This window comes from Peromyscus leucopus, chromosome 14 (assembly GCF_004664715.2).
Source record: "Peromyscus leucopus breed LL Stock chromosome 14, UCI_PerLeu_2.1, whole genome shotgun sequence".
Classification (NCBI taxonomy): Eukaryota; Metazoa; Chordata; class Mammalia; order Rodentia; family Cricetidae; genus Peromyscus; species Peromyscus leucopus.
The window spans coordinates 79,679,925-79,701,499 of NC_051075.1; the positions used below are offsets into that span (position 1 = coordinate 79,679,925).

Genomic DNA, 21,575 nt, shown 5'->3' on the forward strand with positions numbered 1-21,575 from the left:
CTGGAACCGAACAGGACAAGACGGTTTAAATCATAAACAAACAGCTAAAGCCTGAGAGTCAGGGGGTGGGAGGTGAGGCCCGGACTGGGCTGGCTGGTTGGCAAAGCCACAAACAGCTCATCCACACAGCATCTCAGATGTTTCATCTTTATTTTGATATTTTGACTTGAGAATCCGACACGTGGAGGCTTAGGACTCACCACTATCAGCTTTACCAGGAAGACAGAAACAAGGGTTGCCCTGAAACAAGCTGGGGAGGACCAGGGGCATCTTGGGGACCATGCTGCATCCTCTGCCTGCCTCTTTGCCATACATCCGGAGAGGCCTCTCCTGGACAGACACCCCTGCCCATGGCTACAGCCAACAGAGCTCCTAGGCCAGAGGCCCTTCCCCACGAGTCCCTGGGACATTGACATCCAGGGAAGTCTAGGCGTCTTTAGGTGAATGAAGGTCTCTCTAGACTTGACCAGGTCCCAATCCCCAAGAGACAGCGGCAAAGGCAGACCCACACCTGAGGCAGGTCCTAGGTCCCAGGGGCCCCAGCCGGCCTCCTGTTCCTCTGGGTCCTAAGTGGCTACAGCCTTAGTAGGGATGTGGGGCAGAAGATGAGGAAGGAGCCAATCCTAGGGAGACAAAAGAGGGGACCCAGGGCTAGACAGAGTTCCGTGTCCCACAGATTAGGGCTGGTGTGAGGGTCTGGAGGAGAGACCAGGTCAGGGTGGAGACCTCAGCCAGGCCACAAGCCAACGCCCCCAGAGAAGGCTGGAGTGTCAGTCTGCCTGGCTCTGACCTCCCCAGATAGGCACGCCCTTACACAGCACCCTGACCATCCTTGCTAGCTGGCTTCAGTTCTTAGGGCCCAAGTGATCCCCCTCAGGCCTTCACAGGGGGCCTAGGCCACACCTTTATGGAGCCAGCACCTTCCACCTTGGAAGACACCAGCCACTGATGGTGGACAGTGAGCTGACACAGGTCGGGATCACCTTGCCTGGGAACGGAGGAACGGTGTTGGAGCACATCTTCAGAATAGGGCCAGGAACGCTGAGTGCACTCACTGAGATCCAGAGGGGCTGGGCCTCTTCCGCCATGGGGGCCCCACCCCTGGGACACAGAGAACCATGCCACCCAGAAAGCCTCAAAGGGCGGAGGGTGGGGCTCTCCTGACACAGCCCCAGATATCCTCACAGAGCAGAAGACAGAGCCTAGCCCAGGGTCCCACATTCCTACCAGGGTCCTCCTCCTGCTGCTTTGGGGGAGGGGTGACATTACCTTCTAGGGGCCTTAGCTGAAGATGCTATGGGATGGAAAGAGAGCCCCTCCAGGAGGGGCAGGGACTCAGGAGTGCCGGAGCCTGTGGCGGTGCCGAGGCCACCAACCCAGCGCCATCACCTCCGCTCGGCAGTCACACTCCCATCCACACACATGGATGGGCCAATGGTCACACAGAGGCAGAGCATGGATCACACTAAGCAAGGCCGGGACAGGAGCCAGAAGGCACCCCATCCCCAGGTCTCTGGTCTCTGTGCCACCACTGTCGGGCTCTCCATGGGAACACGAGCGCTCTGCTCATGGAGGGCAGAGCCAAGAGACACATGCGGAGCTGTGTTGGCCAGCCTGGGTGGGGCCCCAGCCACCCCTCAGGGCAGGCCTCGGGAAAGGGGGCCACCCCCGCACCCCACCCCCGCACAGCCTAGATGACAGCACTCTTCTCCCCCTGGAAGGAGGCGCGGGAGGCTGGCCTGGCCAGCAGCAGCTCCTTCTCGTGAACCAGGCTGTCCAACAGGTCTTCCTGGCGGTAGTTGTGGTAAACCTTCAGGAACGCCAGGGTGGTGATCGCCAGCCAGGCCAGCCACGAGGCCCACAGGCCAAACTGCAGGGCAGAGAGAGCAGCATCAGGGGTAGTGGTGTAAGGGGGGGGCTCATTGTCCAGTGTGCTCCCTACCCACCTCCTAGCTCTAGCTCTGCAGGAAGGGAAGGGCACACTAAGGCCAGAGGGGGGTCATGCCCCTGAGAGCCCATGCACACCCTCCTTTGGCTTACCCTCTGCAGTGGCTGTTAGGTCCATTGCCCACAAGAAGCCAGGTTTCGCAGAGGCTTGCGGTGCTCAGCCATTCTCACCTGCCCTGCTGAGGTTCCCCGAGGAGAAGCAGGACCCGGGCAATGCTCTCTCTTCCCACCCCGACCCACTGGGCTCTATGGAGTGCCTATAGATCAGGGAGCCCCTCCAGTCGGGGGGATAAATTGACCTTTATCAGCTGTTTCCAAACAGCTGAAGGAGAAACAATGAAATCAGCTCCAGGTCTGCTCTGCATCAAACTGATTCTCATCTGAGCGTGCTTGTCCTCACACTGTGCATGCCTCTGTCTAATTGGTCCAAATTAGCTCTAAAACATCTTAAGCTAAAGTTGCGTGAAGGTCTCTCTGACCGTTTCAGCTCATCTCAGCAAAGAACTTTGGGACTTCCAAGGGCTTTTGTCAGTGGCAAGAATCATCTCAGTGCAGCCTTTGAGAAAGCAGAGCCTCCGGAAGCCAGACTGGGGCACGGAAGGAAGCCACGGAGGGGAAAGCCCCATGCAGCAAGGACAGGCGTCCATGCTCAGCCCCACCTAGGTGCCCCTAGCCTGCACCACCCGTCTGGGGCACAGATGCAGAAATCAGGGGACAGGGAAATCCTAAAGCTTTCCCCAGGGCCCTCAACTACCAATGTGTCCCCGTAGTCTAAAAGTCACATGAAAGGGAGGACAGGGTGGGATCTCGATCTTCCTAGGGCAGGTCTCTCATTTCACCCTCAGACACAGCACCAGGCGGCTCAGGGACCCTCCAGCATTCTCTGAACCCTTGGAGCCACGCCAGAATCCAAACCCTGTCCTGCTGGCAACCCCAGATCCTGTGCCCCATTTCCTGCACCTCCTGCCCTCCCATGCCCTCCTCTTTCCTCCCACCCACTCAGCACTTCCCACCCCCTGCCTCCTGAGCTCACTCCGCATGTCTGCCCATGCCTTCTCTTGCCTGCCCCCTACAACCCCTGCTCAGAGATCCAGCTCTCCCAGCCCACCCTGAGGTGTGTGTGTGGGGGGGGGGGGAATCTCTTGCCGCTCCCCGAGCCTGCACCTCCCCTAACGGCCCCACCATAGCTGAATCTAGGATTTCCTTGCCTGGGATCAGGAGTCGGTTCTGTCTGTTATGGTCCCCATCCCTATCCCCAGCATGGCTGCTTCTCTTCCTGCCTAAAACACCACCTACCTGGGCGATAGCAAACTGATGATAGAAGGCAGAGTTGTCCACGTTCAGCTCCAAGTCCAGGTCCTGGTACTTCTCGCAGCTAAAATAGCATGATGCCAAGTGGCTGGTGACTTGTGAGCCCCTGAGCCAAAAGGCAGCAAGCGGCTAGCTGGGGAGCAGAGAGTACCTCCCCCAAACAGTGAGGGGTGTTTCATGTCAACTTGACACAAGCTAGTCATCTGAGAGGAGGGAACCTCAACTGAGAAAATGTTTCCCTAAGATCAGGCTGCAGGCGGGCCTATAAGACATTTTCTTAATTAGTGATTGATGGAGGAGGGCCCAGCCCATTGTGGGTGGTGCCATCCCTGGGCTGGTGGTCCTGGGTTCTATAATAAAGCAAGCCAGTAAGCAGCATCCCTCCATGGTCTCTGCAACAGCTCCTGCCTCTAGGTCCCTGCTTTGTTTGAGTTCCTGTCCTGACTTCCTTGGATGATGAACTGTGATGTGGAAATGTAAATTAAATAAAGCCTTTCCTCCCCAAGTTGCTTTGTTTCACCCTAAGACAGAGGGAGCAGTCCCCAAAGGGGACTAGAAACAGATGTCTCTAGAAACTCCACTGAGAGTCAGTTTTGACCCCTCATTGGGTGGAACAGTGGCTTCCAGGATGGGGAGCTGCAAATCGTTCCAACTGGCCCTGAACACAAGAGTCAGCCTCAGCTATCTTGTCACTGTCTGTCTGGCCCTCGGGGGCCACAGGCTGCTCTGCCTAGTCCCTCAGTTCCCCAGTCTAAGATGGAAGTGATGCCCCTAGGTCACACTGCACAGTGGTCCTGCACAAGTGTGGGGGGGGGGCACCCTGAGGGTAGCCTCTTCTCACCAACCACAGACTGCCACTGCCACACAGTGCCAACAGGAGCTGAAGCAGGCCATGTCGACTACAACATCCTGCTGCATGATGCCTCCCGGCCCACAAGGACCTTCCCTGTGTGATGCTGTAGGCTACCAGGCCAGAGAAAGAGGTGCCTGATGCTAAGCGGGAGGGTCTCAGCCACAGGTGGGGGTCACAGGTGGGCAAAGCCTCAGGCTCGGAATGGGATTCAGGAAGAGACACATTTTGGGGTCCTGGGCAGGGGTGGGTCTTGTAGGGGGGTGGCTGAGGAGCAGGGTCCAGGCGTACCTGAAGCGATGAGTATCACCTTTCTCCGTGATGGTGTCACACCACATGGTGAAGCCCACGCTCACGATGGTGCTGGCGATGAAGACCAGGAAGACCACAAAGGCACTGACCAGGAGGTTCAGGAAGGCGTAGAAGAAGGAGCTGCGGCGAGGCCAAGAGAGGGATGCTAAGCAAGCCACTCAGGGTCCCACCCCCAGAGGCTCCCCTTGACACAGGAAGGGGACAAATTCCCAGGTCTCCTAGCGAGCACCCGGGGTCCTGATGGGAGGGAATGGGGTTCCAAGGGCCTGCTTCCCTCCCCTCCACCGACTTCCCAGCAAAAGCGGCTCGTCTTGTTCTCTCACAGACCCAGAGTCGGGGCCTTGACACCACTGCTGTCCCTGGAAATCAGGGCCACGCCAACAACCCAAGATCATGAGTCCCAAAGTCCAGGAGCCAGCACATACACTGAAAACACAAGAGCCCCTTCTAAGGCTACCCACTCACATAGTCACAGCTATGGATTTGTGTCCCCTCAAATACATAGATTGAAACCCCAAACCCCGTCATGAGCACCAGGCCTCTAAACCCAAGCAGAGAAGGGTACAAGAAGATGGGACGATGTGGTGGTATTGTGTTCCCCAATACATTGTGCACCCTAATAAACTTATCTGGGATCAGAGAACAGAACAGCCACTCGATACAGACGCTAGAAAATGGTGGCACTCACACCTTTAATCCTAGCATTCTTAAGGCAGAGATCCATCTGGATCTCTGTGAGTTCAAAGCCACACTGGAAACAGCCAGGCATGGTGACACATGCCTTTAATCCCAGGAAGTGATGGCAGGAAGCAGAAAGGTATATAAGGCGTGAGGACCAGGAACTAGAGTGGGTTAAGCTTTTAGACTTTTGAGTAGCAGTTCAGCTGAGATCCATTCGGATGAGGACACAGAGGCTTTCAGTCTGAGGAAACGAGATCCGCTGAGAAACTGGCGAGGTGAGGTGGCTGTGGCTGGTTCTGCTTCTCTGATCTTTCAGCATTCACCCCAATACCTGGCTCTGGGTTTGTTTTTATTAATAAGACCTTCTAAAAACTTGTGCTACAAGAAGACCCCTCCTCCCTTCCCCTCTGCTGCCTGGGGGCCAGCAGTAGCCTGACTCCAAGTCACGTGTTAACCCAGAGAAAGAGGGCGTGTGGGAGGTATCACCCCACCATACTCTCCAGAGTCACCCAAAGGTGGAAGGTCCACAGCACAGAGCAGCGCAGCCAATACAGGCCCCTGCCCCTTTGCTGCAAGGCCTCCAGCCTGTGGTAGGCGTGACACTGGGTCCAGGCCAGCTGTGCTTAGATTTTGTCACTACAAAACGGCCTCTCAATGGGAAGCCAGCAGATGAGATGTTAAGGAGTGGCTGCCCTGCCCTGACCACGTGAGCTGCTGACGGGCTTGTTCACTGATGCACCATTCCACAAGCCTTCTTGACCATATGCCAACTCCATGCTGGACGCGGAGGACCAAGGCATAGGAACAGTGTAACCCCGACTACCAAGATAAATAAGCTAAGAGTAACTCAGGTCACATCACCAACTCACCACCGGTGACACCCAGCTGTCAGCAGCTGGAGCCACCTGATGTCTCCCGGGATCGATCACACAGGGCTTCCTGTGAAGGACACCCAGTCTTGGTGACTATTGGGCTGACAGCAAAAAACCCCAGACATGCGCTGTGACAGGCTAGTCACAGCATCAAGGGCAGGCAAGGAGTGAATCCCTGCTGTCGCTACGCAACCCAGGGCCCTGAAGATCGAGTGTCAGTGGGCAAAGACCTGTGTGGCACCCCCACTGCCTGTGAGCGGCTACGTGCCCTGCCTCCTAACCCTGGGCTCATTTGCTGTGCCTGTCCATGGATCCTCCTGGCACACGTGGCAGTTCTTGGCCCTGCCCACCCCACACCTACACTGGTGTTCCTCTTAGCTGCCCCCCATCATTGCCCAAAGTCTGACCCAGGAACCACAGCAGGACCTGACGTCCACTGCTCTCGTGTGGACCAGAGCAGGGACTTGGTGCCTTCCTCTCCCAGCACGGATCTGAGCAAAGACTCAATACACTTTGCTCCAGGTGAGAACAGGGAAATGGAAGGGGGGCGGTTTCCAGGGGAAGCTTCGGGCTAGCGTGTCCCTGCAAAAGAGCCTGACCCTTTCTCCAGGATCCCTAGGCCCCCCTGACCGGGGTTACTGACAAGGTCACTGTGGTCCTGTGATGCCTAGTTTTGTGGGGGAGGGGTTGTTGTTGTTGTTGTTATTTTTGTTTTGTTTTTTTGTTAACTTGACCCAAGCTAGGGTCATCTGGGAAGAGGGCACCTCAGTTGAGAAAATGGCTCCACCAAATTGGCCTGTGGGCAAATCTGTGCAGTATTTCTTTCTTTTTTTTTTTCTTTCTTTCTTTTTTTGGTTTTTTCGAGACAGGGTTTCTCTGTGTAGCTTTGCACCTTTCCTGGAGCTCACTTGGTAGCCCAGGCTGGCCTTGAACTCACAGAGATCCTCCTGGCTCTGCCTCCCAAGTGCTGGGATTAAAGGCGTGCGCCACCAACGCCCGGCAAGTATTTCTTGATTAATGATTGATATGGGAATCTCAGCCTACTCTGGATGATGCCACCTCTGGATAGGTGGTCCTGGGTTGTATAAAAAGCAGATGGAACAAGCCATGGGTACCAAGCCAATAAGTAGTATTCTTCCATGGCCTTTGTTTCAGTTTCTGCCTCCATGTGAACTAAAAGCTGTAAAATGAAATAAACCTGTTCCTCTGAGTCTCGCTTTCTCCGCCTGAGTTGGGTACTAAGATCCCCCTCCTGTGGATCACTGTGGAAACTGGGGGAGCTTATGCAGGTGAAGGATTGTGAGCAAGCAGCCCATACACTCTGAAGTGCTCACCGGCCACCCCATCCTGTCCCAAGACAGACCTGGACTAGACTGGGCTGAGAAGGACCCATTGCCCTCCCAGATCCTCAGTGAGCTCATCTGCAGCTGTATCCAGGCACAAAGTTGATATTATTGCCAGGAACTTAGGGCATACAGAGTGGGGAACTAGACTCCTAGAGACTGAAGCTGGGGTACTTCCATGCCCACCCACAAAGAGGAAAGGACACCTCAGCCATGGAACTCTCCTTTCCGGTAGCCCGTGAGTAGAAGATAGCAAGTGCTCACCCAGGGTCCACTGTGGCTGTGCTGGCCCCACCAAGATCACCAGGAGGTGATCAAAGGCAGCCAGAGCCAAGCTCCCATGGGCAGAAGCAAGGACACAAGCCTGTCCATGCACAGAAATCCATCTCATGGGACAGCTGAGAACTGAGGACTTTGGAGAGCACCCCTCTTAGGGAACATCTGTCCTTCCCCCTGTTGGACAGCCTCCTGCAGTCTTCCCAAGGTCCCTGTTCATCATTAGTGTCCTCAGTGCCTGACATTCCTACTTCCCAACTGTTGCCCCCCGACACTGGCCTTTCTGAGGGCTGAGCTGGCCATGGTGTGGGCAGTAAGGTGGGACCGACCACAGCCCAGCATCACGTCCTGTCCATCTCAGAGCGCGTAAGGCAGAGTTCCGAGCTTTCTAGATAGTGCAAGGGCACACCTTGCAGCATCTGGCTAGCCCATGTCCTTGATGTGAGACTAGCACAGCAGATCTGAGACCCAGGAGCTCTGAGCCCAGCTGCCAGCCCACCAAGCTGGGTCACCACCAGCCAGAAGTCTCTAGCTCTTCTGGATTTGGTTTGTTTTTTGTTTTTTGATGTAACATGCTGGACCTTCTGGTATTTGAAGAACTTGATGTGCCCAAAGCCATACCCGGGTCCTGTTTCCTGGATTTAGAATGCCACCCTTCCCCGTCCCTGAACACACACACCAAGGACAGGACAATGGGTGGAAAGGCACAGCGCACACAGGGTTAACCCATCTTCCTCTCACTGCCTCTCAGTGTGCCCAGCCTTGGATGTGCTGTCTCCATGGCGACAGCTATCCTGGGAAGCCCTGGGAGCAATTTGAAGGCTGAGCGACAGGTGTGAGCAGGCAGGCGGGGTGTGTTAAGCCAGTGCTCCCCCAGTCCGCCACTCACAGACTGCTACCAACCCCGGCTCAAAGGGCTGCTCTTGAGCAAAGCCTTAGGCACACAGCTCACCTGGGCCCCCCCATCTCCCTGAGGGACCATCATTGAAACCATAGGTGCTAGGGATCATTCACTGAAATGGTACACTACCCTCTGCAATGCTGCCCTGGACCCTGCCTCTCTCCACCTCTATGCGTGAGCAGCCAGAGCCTGCCTAGCAAGGCAGACATACCCTATAGAAGGAAAGGCTGGTTCCTCTGCCATAGCATCTGGCCCATATGCTCAGCACCAACCAAGAGAGTCCCTGAAGAGGCTACAGGGCAAAAACTCCACCTCAGAATTGACTGGGAGGTACCTCAGTGGCCTCTGGGGCTGGCATCTAATTTCAAAATCAGAGAGTGTCTGGAACATAACCAAACAAGCCCTCTAAATCCAGGGACCGGCAAGCCTTGTATCTATCCTCCACAGGCTGTATATCCAGTGGCCCTACAAGCCATTGTGTACCACATGAGCTCACTGTAAATGCCTGCCCTACCTCCTTGAGTCTCCCGAGTCCCCTCCAATGACCTGCCATTACACCATCTGACTGGTAGTTGTGCTGGAATCACCACGCTCTCTCCATAGGGCGCCGTACCCATTGCCAGCCTCTGCAGACCCAACCTCCTCAGGGGAACTGAAGGGCTGACTCAACTCTTGGCCAGGCCGTGAGTCTATAATCACAGTAGAGCCAGCAGTGTGGCCACAAAATGGCAAGCCTCATGGTCCAGACATTTTTCTGCTCCTCTCCATTGTGCGGCAACTCGGACAGCCCAGGCTCTGCGCTGGCCTGAGGGACAGACTGAGACGGTGTGTCTGCAGTTATCTCACCCCCCTGGGTGTGGTGGGTGCACACGGCCTGGGGCGGCTCGCCAGAGCTGTGCCCCTAGTCTACACAAACTGGACTCTGGTGAGCACTGACAGCACAGGGGGCTGACTGCCACCTGGACTGCACAGGGGACAGGGAAGGACAGCGCCAGACAGCCACATGGCCCTTGCCAATAATGCCTGGTAGCCAAGCAGGGCTGTATATGTCAGACATCCTGGGAGAAGACAAGGCTAGACATAGTCACGCTAGTCTATAGAAGCCTGAACAGAGGTCATGCATGGTTAAAAACAGGTGAGCACCAAGAACTGAAGCAGAGGACAAGGGACCCCGATGGTTCCACAAGAGGGAGTGTGAATGGCCCAGACCTGGCCTCTGGTGTGGGTCAAGACCATGCTAGTTCTCTCCAAAGTGTTACGGTGTGGCACGTCACCTACAGTCTCCTAAATCCTGCCACAGGCCTCAGCTGAGGGTGTGACTGAAGGCCATGGCACCTGCTGGTACATCAGTAAGCCTAAGGCATTCCTCAGGAAGGCAAGCACATTGAAGGAGCCCTGGAGAGCTGGAAACTCCAGGCTTCACTTTTGCGTCTCTAAGATGGGCTTGCGATGGCCACTCACAGGGCAGATGTCACCTACAGTGACAAAGGAAGAAGCTGATGGTCCCGGGTCTGTAGCCTAATTGGTACAGAACAATGGTTGTGTAACCAAGATTCCAACCTGCAAGCCTGAGGGTCTTCACCTCCTCATCTCAGCCTCTGATGGTCCCACACACAGACCACACATCTGCATCCTCTCTAGAGAGCTGCCCTGGGGTCCACCTGGCTAGAAGATACGCACCATGAGGCTGCCTCTCTTGCAAGGAAACCCAGAAGGCCAGAGGATGCGTCTGAGCCATCAAATCATGGCCCCATCTTCCCATCAACCACTGCCATGTCTCCCGTCTCAGGGTGCCACCACCTGCTCCAATCTGCACACAGTGGGGTGACTCCCAGTTTGGTGACAAGAGCTCTCAAGTTCATCTGGACCGTGAAAGACTGAGGGCCAAGGAGGGGTCCTGAAGAGGGACAGGGCTCTGTGCTGCAGCTGACATGGGCTCGCCCTAGACAGAAGCCCAGCCTCACAGACAGGAGTTTGGTCCACATCACTTGGAGGCTCCTAGGACCCTGGCTTCCAGTAGACTCCCATGGAAAACCTTAGCATAGTGAGCTGAACTATCACCTCAAAGCCACATCCAAGTCCTAACCTTGGTACCCGTAGACATAGCTGCCTTGGGAGAAACAGGCAAGAGGCTATTCAAGGACAGAGGCAGAGACTGGAATGATCCAGCCCCATGCTGAGGAACACGCAGAGCTGGGGCCACCAGGAGCAGAAGTGGAGGAAGGACATCTGCAGACCAACTCTCACGACACTTCGATTCTAGACTCCCAGCCTCTGGTATGGTGAGAATGTAACTGTTTCCAGTTCCTTATCCGAGGTACTAGCCAGAATCCCCTTCACTTAACCTCCTGCACCCTCACATCCATCCTCAGACCCCTGTGCTCATCACCTACCTCCCTGCAAGGTGCAGGGGAGCTACTAAAAACATGTGTGAGGTGGAACACAGGTTGGGAAGGGCTGGATCTGGGGATCCCCTCTGCATGCAGGAGCACTGTTACTCCAGGACTCAAGAAGCCTCAGGCAGGCACAGAGTGGGCTCTTGGTTACTGCTGGCTGAGGACACCAGGTGAACCACATTCCACTGACTCCAGCAGAATGACAAAGCAGGAAAGGATGGAGAAAATCTGGAGGTACTGGGACCACAAAATAGGACCATCCTCACCGACATCCCCTACACACACACACACACACACACACACACACTGTTCATGCCTTCAGCCAAGGCCAGAGTACCAGGTGTGAGCTTAAGGAACTCCCCAGACATCCTCTGTTATCTCTTCCAAAGATAGGGTGTCAGGAATAGAAGACTACCCCCTCTTTCCAAAGTGTGTTCTCTTCCCCATCCGCAGGAGAGGGGTGTAGGCCCAAGACTGTTGCAAGTGGTCCCAGGTTCCCAGCGAGTGTGGCCTAGCTGAGTCACAGAGCCCGGGGCCTGTGGCCATGACAGTGCAACATCTGTACCCCAAAGGGGTCAGGGCCAGGAAGCTGGAGTGATGCTCGCTCTAGGAACAGAAGGAGGTCACGAGGGTTGGACAGACAGCCTCATGGCCCCTGGGCCTGTGTGTAGACAAAGGGCAGTCTGCTTGGAAGTGGCTAGGCTCAGTGTTGACACTTGCAGGCCTCTGCAGCAGGAGAGGTGGAGGGACTCATGTCCCCCGGGAGGGGAGAGCCTGGTAGGGTGCCACGAGGCGCATGAGTGCTGTGTCGGTCTGTGCTGGTCTGCTGAGAGGCCTCCACTTACCCCTCGTGTCCCTTGCAGAGGAAGAAGAGCGTGCGCCATGCGTGCGCAGCGGCCAGCAGCAGCGACAGGAGGCTGGCGAGCAGGCTGAAGCGGCAGGCTGCCGGCGGACCCCACTCCTGCACCGTGAAGCGCTCCCGACCCTGCATCGTCATGTTGGCGCTCAGCCACATACCCTCGGTAAAGAGCAGGCAGCGGCCGCGAAAGTCGTGGCCGTTCTCGGACAGCGGCACAACCACCACGAAGCTGAACAGAAAGGCCAGGAAGTAGCAGACGCACTGCGCGAAGAGAAAATTGTTGAGCGCCATGGCCGTGCCGGGATGTGAGGAGCGGCCAGGGAGGCCGCGGGGGAACGAGACCGCGCCGGGAGCCGGGCCGCCAGTCGCCGGCGCCGCACAGGCCTGGCCCGAACCGCGTGGGAGGCTGCGCAGTGACGGCGCCCCCGGGTCTCTAGCGTTGCGCGCAGACGCGTGCGCACCGGCCGAGCGTGGGGCGCGCCTGCGGTCAGCACCGCGGACAGCTCCCGCCGCAACTCGGGCAGCCTGGCTGCACGCCACACTGGACAAGGCCAGACTGCCTAGATGGAGATGCGCCATGGGAACGTGGCAAGGATACGACCATCTCTTAGTCAGCTTGGGGAGACCCGACTCTGTCAGTAAGGGTACCAGCAGTTAGCAGCTAAGGAGGAGAGGGGTGGAGACTGCCGTGACTTCTTTGCCAAGGCCTTTGTGAAGAGTATGGAGGAGGGAGGTGAAGAGTGACAGAGTCAGGTCAATAGGAACTGAGACAGAAAGCAGGGATGGTCCAGGACTCCTGGCTGGAGTGGCCTGTGATCTGTCTGTGCCCTCAACCCCACACAGTGGGACCCTCCAGTCTGTGTTTGTAAGATAAACAATGGTTGCCCTGAGCACCTCATTAAGACCTCTTTGCTGAGATGGAACTGCTGGTGCATTAATTAATAGAATTAATGACTTTTCTAGTTTCCCTTAAGACCAAGTAACCGTTAGTCCAATTCCCAGAATGAACAAGACCTAGAGCCCTGCTTCTGGATATAGATTACATCAGCATTTTTTTTTCTTCTTGGCTGCAGGCACTAAAAAAGCTCTTTTTGTTTTATTGCTGAAGTAATATGCACTTGGTTTTCACTTCAATAAGAAATATGTGTAATATAAAGACACCAAGTTCCCTCCTCTTCCGTCCACCCTGCCACATCGTCACCACTCGTGACAATGTGATGTCCACTTATCCGGACATTTTGCACACCAGCACACACAATTTACAAAAAAAAAAAAAAAAAAAGCTTCACACTATGCCCGTGTCCACAGGTGATTCATTCATCCAACAGTGTACAGTAGGCATTATTGCCTGTCTGCACAGGTAACTGTGGAACATTCCATAATGTGTGTGACTGTGCCTCTCTGGGGGACACTGAGTGTCTCCAGGGTTTGCTGTTCCCAGCTCTGCTGTGTGACATCCTGGGGTCTGTGTTTGTGTGGCGTGCAGGCAACACACGAGTCTCCAAGGAACTCTTAGAAGAGGAGTGGCTGGGTCATGAGGTATGAACATGTGAAGTGGTGTTGGCAGGGATCACCAAACTCATCTCTGGCAATATTGTAGTCCACATACCCACATTGCAGACCTTTCTCCCAAGCAAGGCTTTCCACTTGATTAGTTTTACATGGGAAAGACAGCTCATCGATTTGTAACTTGTCTTCTGCTTATCACTGGGAGGTCAAATATCTCCTTACACTCACCACCATTTGTTATCCACTTCTGCACATAGAATTTCATTTTCCAATCTCCTGAGTACATATAAGTGAGACCAGGCACAAGGTCGGCAGCAGCTACCCTTTTCTCAGAGAATTCATCCAGGGTTTCTTCCACCATGACGTCCTCCAATCCAAACCAGAGGGAACATTTGGGAAATTCAGCCTGCCCCAAGCTGAACACATGTGGAAATCCTATCCTTTCATAAGTACTTGGAGGCTTTGGTCAAAATAAAAAGATCCTGGCAACTGAGAAGGAAGCCAATTAAATGAGAGGGGTGATTAAATACCAGCATCCAAAGGGGCAGCTCTGACACTCAGATATGAGTTCCATTTAAACTTTAAAAAAAAAATCAGGGCTGGCGAGATGTACAGTAATTAAGAGCACTGGTTGCTCTTCCAGAGGACCCAGGTTCAATTCCCAGCTCCCACTGGGATTTGGTGGAGCATAGTCAATGGTGGAGACCAGTCACCTCTGACTCCAGCTCCAGAAGATCAGGTATCATCTTCTAGCCTCTGCAAGCGCCAAACATACAAGTGTTGCACAGACATCAGTACGGACAAAAATACGTAGGCACATAAAATAAAATAATAAAATTTTAATTTTTAAAAAAAATCAGAGATTCCCTTAATATTTGTATCAGTCCAGATTCTCCAGAGAGACGGAGCCAACAGGATCACCAGGGTGCATACATGCAGAAATGTGTGCAATGTGGTGCCAATGTATATGCATCCTATTTCATCAGAGACAAAGACAGAGCAGGTGTGCTATTTTAGGAAATATTTCACATGGCTGTGAAAACTAGCAAGCTCACAATTTGCAGGGTTGGCTGTCAAACTGCGGACCAAGATGAGAGCTGATGCTTTGGTTCAAGTTCAAGGTCATTCTGATTCAGAATTCCCTCTTGCCCCAAATAGACCAGGTTTGTTCTATACGGGCCTTTAACTGATAATGAGGACCACTCACAGCATGGAGGGAAAATGGATTTACACAATTGATTTAAATGTTAGTTTTATCCAAAACTATTCCCACAAAAACTTCCAGAATAATGTTTAACCACATATCGGGGCATCTTGTCCAACTAAGTCAACCTATAAAATTAACCATCGTATTACTGAAATAGTTTCAATCTATAGAAACTATGGAAAACTTTACAATTCTCCTTTCTTTCTTCCTTCCTTCCTTCCTTCCTTCCTTCCTTCCTTCCTTCCTTTCTTTCTTTTTTTGACATAGGGTCTCTTTATGTTTCCCCATATGGCCTGAAATTCACTATGTAGACAAGGCTGTTCTTGAACTTATAGAGATCCATCTGCCTCTGCTTTCTGAGTGCTATTATTAAAGATGTGGCACCACCACACCCAGCCCTCACAATTCATTTGTAAAGCCAATATTATATTATTGGAAAAACCTCATCAGAACCCTGTGGGAAATAAAGTAATAGTAAATTGCATTTACAAATCTTGATGCCGATTTGAAAAAAAAAAGTAAATTGAATTCAACTCAAATTGTTAATAAGAAAATACGGATAAGTAAAATTTATCCTACAAGTACAAGAAGAGCTAAGCTGTAGGAGGTTTGTCAACAAGTAAAGAGAAAGGCCTACATTCTGTGTGAAGGCATATCTGAAAGCTATTGTGTACCACTGAGTGTCCCTTTCCAATTTTTCAATCCTGTGTAAAAACAGAAGGAAACTACCAGGATATGATAGTCTGTCTTTAAGACATCAAGCTTGTACCTGTTCAGGTAAAAAACAAGACAGAAATGCTCACTGTCACAGCTATTGTTGACCATTTGTTTGATGGTTCTATCTAGTGAACGGAGACAAGAAAATAAGATTCATAGTGTATCCATGGAAACGAGTGAAATTATCTTTATTGGAAGATCATGTGACTTTACACCAAGAACTCTCAAGCTACTCTACTACAATAATTAGAATTTCCAAGAAGACTTTGTAAGATGCTTGGACACAAGACAAACATAAAAATTCAATAGCCTTTCTCTAAATGAGCGAGTGAGTCGTGTTTCCTGGGAAACAGACTGAGAGGTCACAAGCAGCAACGTGGTGGTGGTGCATGGTGCAGTCCTGGCCGGAGGGATCCATTGTGAGGTAGCTGCAACAGGCACACTCCTTTCTCTTTGGTCCTTCCCTGTCTCTAGCCCATGGCTCTGGGTTGAAGCTAGCTCATGTCCAGAAATGAGGAGTCACAATGTCTGCACTCAGAATCGTCCTGCTCCTCCTGTCTAAGGAGGATGGAGGGACAGTAGCCATGTTAGAGATGCTGCTGGGCAGACCATCTCCATTATTCCCTGTGCTCTCTCTCATTCTGACTCTCCTCTCACACTCTAGCTCCTGGGGGTACCTGAGCCCACTTTGTACCTGAGAATTGAGTGCTGACACCATGCACCTACAGGGGTGCCCTTGGGCTTCTCAGTGATGCAGGTGTCTGTAACACGAATCTTAAAAGGTCTTATTAATAAAAACAAACCTGGAGCCAGGTATTGGGGTGAATGCTGGAAGATCAGAGAAGCAGAACAAGCCACAGCTAACCTCACCTCGCCCCTGTGTCTATCTAGTGGCTGTTCTGTTCTCTGACCCCCAGATAAGTTTATTGGGGTGCACAATATATCAACCACAAGTGTCTTTCTGTGGTGCAGCCACACAGCTCTGGTAAGTAGCGCCTCTGCAGCCACCCTGGTGGTACATAGGCTTCAATTGCATGTTCCAAAAGCCATTGCACATCCCGTGGCTGAGCCCTCGGCCCCTCCTCCCCAGTCTGCCTGGGCCATTCTGGTATTTCCACCTCCCATAGGGTAGACTCTGTTTCCCAAGCTCCTCAGAGATAGTAATATGCATTTTTTATCACCACAAATTACAACACACTGAGTATCTTGGACAACACAGACTTACTCCCTGACACTCGGGAGGCACAGAATTGAAACTCGGGTTATGCTTCCATTCTGGGTTTTTTTTGTTGTTGTTGTTTTGTTTTGTTTTGTTTTGTTTTTTTTTTGGTTTTTCGAGACAGGGTTTCTCTGTGTAGCTTTGCGCCTTTCCTGGAACTCACTTGGTAGCCCAGGCTGGCCTCGAATTCACAGAGATCTGCCTGCCTCTGCCTCCCTAATGCTGGGATTAAAGGCATGCGCCACCACCGCCTGGCCTCCGTTCTGGGGGTTTTAAGGGAGGATTTTCCTCACCTTTTCCAATTTCTAGATACTTGGTCCCCGACCCTCTAGTTCCATCTTCGAAGCCAGCAATGCCTGCTCAGGTCCCTCTTGGGCTCACCTCGGTGGTCCTCTACAGGTGAAAAGGTGGCCTGTGCTGACATTGGGTCCACCAGGATGTTTCCCACCCTCCAAGTCCCTAGGTTTTCTTACAGAGCCAGGCAATGCTCTCCTTCTATACCCCACCCGTGGCCTTTCAGTGCCCTTACTTCAGTCACATCTGCAGAGCCCCACACAGTTTGAATATGAAGTGTCCCCAAAGGCTCATGTACTAAAGGCTTGGTTCTAAACTGGTAGATTCAATCATTGAGAGGCATTTGGGAGCTCTGTCTTCTCAAGGTCATTGCCATTGTGGATCAGACCAGTCGTGATCACCTGCACATGACTCTTCCAAGATTGATTCTGCTAACATCCTCTCATGGAAAGTGAAGGCTCAAGGGCTTGGGAGACTCAGAGTTCTCTACCCTCCCCAAGGATATGCAAGTGATTAACAATTCTTCCTCGGAGTAACCCCAATTAAACTCATGGCTTCACCAAGCTGGACTTGGGTATAGTAGAATATTATTTTAAGGTGTGCTACTTTCATATAGTTGCATTTGTAAAGCTGCATTAATGTGCCTGTCTAAAACACCTGATAGTCTAATAAAGAACTGGCCAATAGCAAGGCAGGAGAAAGAATAGACCGGGCTGGCAGGCAGAGAGAAGATACAGAAGGAGAAAACTGGGAGGAGGGATCTGAGATCTAGCAGCCAGAAAAGGAAGACGACTCCAGGGCCAGGCACCCAGCTTCACAGCAAGCCACGGAGTAAGAGTAAGATACATAGAAGTAAGAGAACCAGAAAAGCCCAGAGGTTAAAGGTAGTCAGAATAATTTAAGGTAAGGAAAGTTGGCTAGAAGCTAAGTCAAGCTAAGGTTGGGCATTCATAAGTAAGAATAAGCCTCCATGTGTGATTTACTTGGGAGCTGGGTGGCAGGCCCCCCCCAAAAAAGTAAAAAAGAGTAAAAACCCCCAACAACACTTGGGCAGACCACTTTTTTGGTCTATTGCTCTCTGGCATGAATAGAAACAGACTCCCCAGGAAAAGTCACAAAACACTTGGCACCCAATGGAGATTGACAGAACCAAATAAATGAATTGGAAGGAGTAGTCACACTGCCCCGTGACATGACACACGAGTGATGTGACATGTAACTGAGGCTAAGCTGTCAAGGATTAAGCATCCATGGAAAGGGACGTGACCATCCTTCCCTATGTGGCATGGAATGACATGCTTTCCTGCTGTCACGGCAGTAGCATAGTGTCCCTGCTATGGGTGATAGACATGCCACTGAGGCTGCCCCATCTGCAGGTAGAATGTCCAGGAAGAGAGACTCTGGGGGACCCTCTCCTGTGCTTCATGGAGTGGCATGCTTCCTCGATGGCCACGTGAGTGTTGGGACATTTCTTCGATGCCTAATTAACTAGAAAATGTACTGCAAGATCTGAGCGTGGGAGTACGGGACAGGACGGTAAGTGAGCAGGCTACGACGGCAGCTGTAGGGTCTTGATGGACAGTAAGACATGCAACCGAGGCTCAGCTACCTGCCCAGAAAGAACTTGCCTCCATGAGGGAGGGAGGCATGTGGATGGCATCCTCCACACTCACCTCTGAGTCGGCAGGACAGCGGGGGAAAGAGGAGGGAGAACAAATAGCAGCAATGAAGACCAGTCTGACCTCTAATGCCAGAGAAGAGGAAGTCCACAACTGAGCACTCCATCGGAGGTCTTCATAACAACCCGTGCAGGAGGAAACGTGATAATCAGGGAATACTTTGCCTGTGAACTGCATGAACCAGGGAAGACTTTTAAATGAAAAATGAAAGAAACTGAGCAAAACTGTGGGACATGTGGATGGGAGGGATCCGTCTGAGGGCTGTGGAAGCTGACAAATGGAGACAAAGGCTGCTTAACCTGCAGCAATCCAAAGAAATCAGTCTCTGAGGAACTCATCCATACCAGCCACCAGGCACATTTGGCCATTGCCAGCTGAGGTCCCTATGAGAGTCAGAAACTGGGCTATAGGACATTAAAATGGCAACTGTCTTTCATCCCTGATTAGGTGATGGCTGTGTCTCATTGCATTTGAGAGTGTCACTCTGTCACCAGGGAGGCAGCCCTGCCAGCTGACCCGACAGCATTGGTCCAACCCCAAATCCCCTTGCCCACAAACATCAGTCAGGTGTTTCCTAGAAACCTGATTTGGGATGGCGCTATGAAACAGGCTGTAGCATGGGAGCCTGGAGGGACAATGGTCACCAAAAACATTTGGATGGGCTGAAGGAGGCACACCAGGTACAGACCCGGGGAACTGAGACCAGCCACTGCCATGGGAACAAGGTGGGGGAGTAGACTTTTGTATTCGAAATGAATCAGGGGCTGAATGTGGCTTCATCCACTGCTCTCCTCACCAGGAGCAGCCTTGGACTTGGCTGGAATCGTGTTATCCAGATATCAGGAAACTGCAGCCCAGTCAGTCACGTTACTGTACCTGCTGCCCCCCTCAGACCCACAAGCATGAACTTCGTATGTTCCGGTGTCTGGTGTACCCAGTGAAATCCATGAGATTTCACAAGTCATGGGACCACTTTGTAAAGTCACATGTGGGTGACCCTGCCGCACAAGACGCAGAACCAAGAGCCATAAAGTAAAAGACAAAAAGATTAGGCTCTACAAAATTCTGAGCCCTCTGTGGCAAAATGGAATACGCTATGATTAGAAGCAGAGGATGAACAATAGGCGGAGAGAAAACACTTACACTTGTCTGAACAGGCGGTCCCATCACTCGACTGTGCAGTGTGTTCTGCACGTTGATAAGGGAGAGGAACGAGTGTGCGTCCTAGAATACAAAAGGCGTCTGTTCTGGTTCAATTGAGACATGCACACAAAAGCCGCTGTGCAAGGGTGGCCCTGTCCAATCCTGGCCTGAGGAAGCTGGGGCTCTTAGGCATTGCCAGGAAGATGGTCTGGAGATAAACTGACAGTCTGGGCTGGAAGGCCTTCCCTTGACCTGACTGTGCCTCTCTGGGGGTGGGGGGCGCCTTGCCCGTGTAAGCTCCATTGTGTAGAAACACATGAGCACGGGTATTCATTCCATTCGTTGTAGCCAGTGATGGAAATTGCTAGACTGTTCCAGAACCAGGAGGCTGGCGAGGTTCTGGGCATCCTTAGGACGGAAATCATGCACTACTGAGCGGCAGTCAGACCTCCGGAAGTTAGCACAGAGGTCTGTCTGTCTCAAAGCGAAACCTAAAGTGTCAAGGTGACGGGTGCAGACATCCTCGGCTGTAGACTAACACCCTTCGTGTGGATGCCTGTGTTCGTCCAGCAGTGTACAAACACTGGACGGCTCCTCCTCTCGGCACCCTGAGCAGCACCTGGCCCTCAGCATGGTGGTGAGACTCAGAGAGTTCTGCTGCTGCAACACAAGACACGGGCTGGGAACCCAGGCAGCGGAAATGTAGTTTTCACAGTTCTGGATGCTATGAAGTCCAGTGCTGAACAGCTAGCTGCCTCTGGGGAGGGCCTCCTTGCCACATGACAATGTGGAAGAAGGATTCACATGCCATGTAATGAGATAAACACAGAGAGAGAGAGAGACAGACAGAAGGACAGAAACGGGATAGGGACAGCGGGACAGATACATAGGCTTTTTTTTTTTCTGGAAAAAAAAAAAACTATAAAAACTTATTTGTACCATTTCCCCTTCCTCCTTGCCCTTGTCTCAAGGGCCTGGGGATTGCCCAAATCACCCTCTGCATTTCAGCCGACCTGTGGCATTCCCAAACTCTGTTCTCTGGACCACATTCCTACTGGGATGCCGGCACCATCTCCAGCCTGCCTCTCCATGTCTGTCTGCTCTGCCCCAGGCCACTTGTGAAGGGCTTTATGTTCTGTTCTTTTAGGCTTTTAAATTTTGATTTATTCTATTTTTATTTATGTACAGCATAAAATGAGTATATGCCGCACGTATGCAGGTGCCCATAGAGGCCTGAAGGAGGCGCTGGATCTGGAGTCACAGGCAGTTGTGAGTTACAAGCCACGGGTTCTGAGAACCAAACTCGTCCTCTGGAGAGCGGCAGGCACTACTTGCTGCTGAGTCATCTCTCCAGCCCCTTGTGTTCCCCAAGCCCTCTCACCGGCAGGGGCACCAACTGCCTCACTTCAGTCTGGGGACTCAATCACACTTGCTTTGTTCTCAGTGGCTCCATGTCTCTGCTCCTGCTTCCTCTGCTAGGATCTCCACCTTTCTTCCTCTATGTGAACTGTGCTTGGTAGCTGAGCACCACTCAGCTGGAAGTCACCCTCTCAGAGGCTGTCTATCACTGGTAAACTTGGGAGATGTTTGAACTCACTGAGAATTTGTCTGTGATACCCGTACTTCAAATCCAAGCATGTTCATGTCAAGTGTCCTCCAGGGCTCTTGTCTGGGCATGGCTGCCCCCCTAACTCTATGACAAAGAGTAGAGAACAATGAAACAGGCCAATAGTCTAAACAGTGTGTCTCTGAGAACAGCTAGAAGGTGAAACATCCATAAGCAGTTGCTACTGTTTATCTTATGATATAAACTCCCCACAGGAAGAGAGAAGCCAGTTTAGCTGTGGAAAATGTATCCATGGAGAGAAAACTCAAACAAAAACTCCTGCTGATTGCCTCAACACCCCCACTTGGTTTCTGCTGGATATTGTGAGCATCCGATTTGATGACATCATCTCTATTTGTTGCTATTTGTCCTTTTACTTGGAAGCCTCACCTGAGGGGACATGATGCTGCTTGGGACTCTCTCAGGATCTCCAGCTGGCTGCCTCAACAGGGC

The 21,575-nt window shown here is 52.3% G+C and overlaps 1 protein-coding gene across 2 annotated transcripts; it reads right to left on the bottom strand.

The window, feature by feature from the left end:
* Positions 1–133: 133 nt before the first annotated feature.
* Positions 134–12,386, bottom strand: Tmem179 (transmembrane protein 179). Of its 2 annotated transcripts, XM_028883704.2 has the most exons (4): positions 11,735–12,193; positions 4,400–4,540; positions 3,244–3,322; positions 134–1,870 (listed from the first exon to the last, which is right to left on the bottom strand). In XM_028883704.2, exons 1-4 carry the CDS (start codon positions 12,037–12,039, stop codon positions 1,691–1,693), a joined length of 705 nt encoding a protein of 234 aa, XP_028739537.1. In that variant the 5' UTR covers positions 12,040–12,193; the 3' UTR covers positions 134–1,690. The 2 variants fall into 2 exon arrangements, with proteins under 2 accessions (XP_028739537.1, XP_037066779.1); XM_037210884.1 differs by lacking the exon at positions 134–1,870 and having other exon boundaries at positions 1,882–3,322; positions 11,735–12,386.
* Positions 12,387–21,575: the final 9,189 nt, after the last annotated feature.

Coding starts and splice junctions, on each gene's coding strand:
- Tmem179 (XM_037210884.1), bottom strand. CDS start 12,327: ATGGCGCATCTCCATCTAGGCAGTCTGGCCTTGTCCAGTGTGGCGTGC. Junction 4,541..11,734: donor CTCTGCAAGGGACACGAGGG/GTAAGTGGAGGC, acceptor GCCTCGCCGCAG/CTCCTTCTTCTACGCCTTCC. Junction 3,323..4,399: donor GGTGATACTCATCGCTTCAG/GTACGCCTGGAC, acceptor ATGCTATTTTAG/CTGCGAGAAGTACCAGGACC.